The 1,668-nt window shown below is 35.7% G+C and overlaps 1 protein-coding gene across 1 annotated transcript; it reads left to right on the top strand.

The window, feature by feature from the left end:
- The first annotated feature begins 649 nt into the window (after positions 1–649).
- Positions 650–1,282, top strand: LOC123306972. Its single transcript, XM_044889173.1, has 2 exons — positions 650–1,082; positions 1,185–1,282. Exons 1-2 carry the CDS (start codon positions 866–868, stop codon positions 1,280–1,282), a joined length of 315 nt encoding a protein of 104 aa, XP_044745108.1. The 5' UTR covers positions 650–865.
- Positions 1,283–1,668: the final 386 nt, after the last annotated feature.

Genomic DNA, 1,668 nt, shown 5'->3' with positions numbered 1-1,668 from the left:
GGCATCACTGCGCACGACGGTTGCGATCAAAAAGATTCCTATAGAGTACGGTCCAATTACCTTCTGTTGTAAGGTGTCACAATTTCATGATAGTTACTCACGTTGTCAAATACTTCAGGAATTCGCTTTCACCTTCATCTTCGAAGTGATTCAGGTATTTATTTCTTGATTCCTCAATTCTCAAAGGATTTTTTTCTTGCAGTATTTTTCTCATCTCTGCCTTCATTCCGTTCCTAATATTTTAATTTTTATTCAACCTTGAATGCTTCAATTCTTCACAACATGCCAGGTGGATGTATCTACTTTGAATGATTCAGCACAGAACACAAATAATAAGTTTCAGTTTCATGATATTTTTTCAGGGTAATTAGAATCGCAGCACACACCGCCAAACTATAAATAACCATTTTCCATAAAATTTGTTTAAAATGCTTATTCAGATTCATGGAAGAAAGCTGTGAAGGCAGACAAATTTCTGTTGAATTACAGTGATATCGATCGGACTGACCTGGAGACGGAAGTAGAGATAGAGATAGAGAAGTGTCTAAACGGCATTCAATTCCAAACAGTAGATATTTAAACCTAACATCATCTTCGGAAGAAGAAACCGAAAGAATTTAAATGGCTACATCTGATGAAGTAATGAGAATTACAAATTATAATATACGGTTAAGCTTAAATAATGCAATGTAGAATTTTTGCCGATTTGATGACGGTTTTCTTATTCACTCCTAATCATCTATTTTTCGTAGCTAATTATTGACAGTTTCAGAAAATCTAAAAGCAAAGATCAGGCATACGCATCTTGTTAGCATAGCTATAGAAGAACAAGTGCAGAATATCCAAAATAAAATTGGACACCATAATGGAATCGCTGAAAAATATACAAGCGAGCATTTCAAATAACTTCGAGACGGCAAGACCTGATGATGATAAAGCCGGCTCTGCATGCTCCTTCTACAGAAACCGCAATATACCTCCAAAATCCCATATTTGCGCAATGAATTTTAGTGGTCCGTCTACTGGTATGGAACAAGACATTATTTTAGAGGGGTTTTCTAAGAGTATAGAACACCATGGCGGTATGTACAAATATTTAATTGGTAAATACAAAACCTTCCATTAGGATTTATTTTCAATTTCTTACACATATTTGATTTCTCCAATTAACATTGATATTTAAGGTGATGGAGATTCAAGTGTATATGCGAGAGTATTGGAAAAGGTTTCGTATGGCCGGTGTAACGGATCAATCCAAACTTCTTTATTCAAGTTGTTTTAAAGTGGACTGTATATTACTTGATGAGTTATTTGGGCTCCTCCGCCACATAAGATTGTGAATGAACAATAAAATGATATTAACAATGCGAATAAGACTTGAATTATCTGAGAGGAATTTCAACTAGGAACAACAAAAGAAATAAAGGAAAGTTCGAAAAAAAGGAAGAAGGACTCACCGTGGTTTCCTTGCCTTTTCTTTACACCAATTTCTAGCCTGGTGGTATCTCCAACTCCACTGTCACCTTCACCTTTAACTAGCGATGAGTCTTTTTTCTCTCAGCTATGCACCAACTTATTAACTAATTTAATCAAAACGTTTATGCGGAAAAGCGAATTTTTCAACCCTTTTAAATTGCGGTAAGACCGGGAACGTGCGACATCGATGCG

Source organism: Coccinella septempunctata, chromosome 2 (assembly GCF_907165205.1).
Source record: "Coccinella septempunctata chromosome 2, icCocSept1.1, whole genome shotgun sequence".
Lineage (NCBI taxonomy): Eukaryota > Metazoa > Arthropoda > Insecta > Coleoptera > Coccinellidae > Coccinella > Coccinella septempunctata.
The sequence above is the reverse complement of the archived record's forward strand: the minus strand, read 5'-3'. Positions and strand labels throughout refer to the sequence as shown.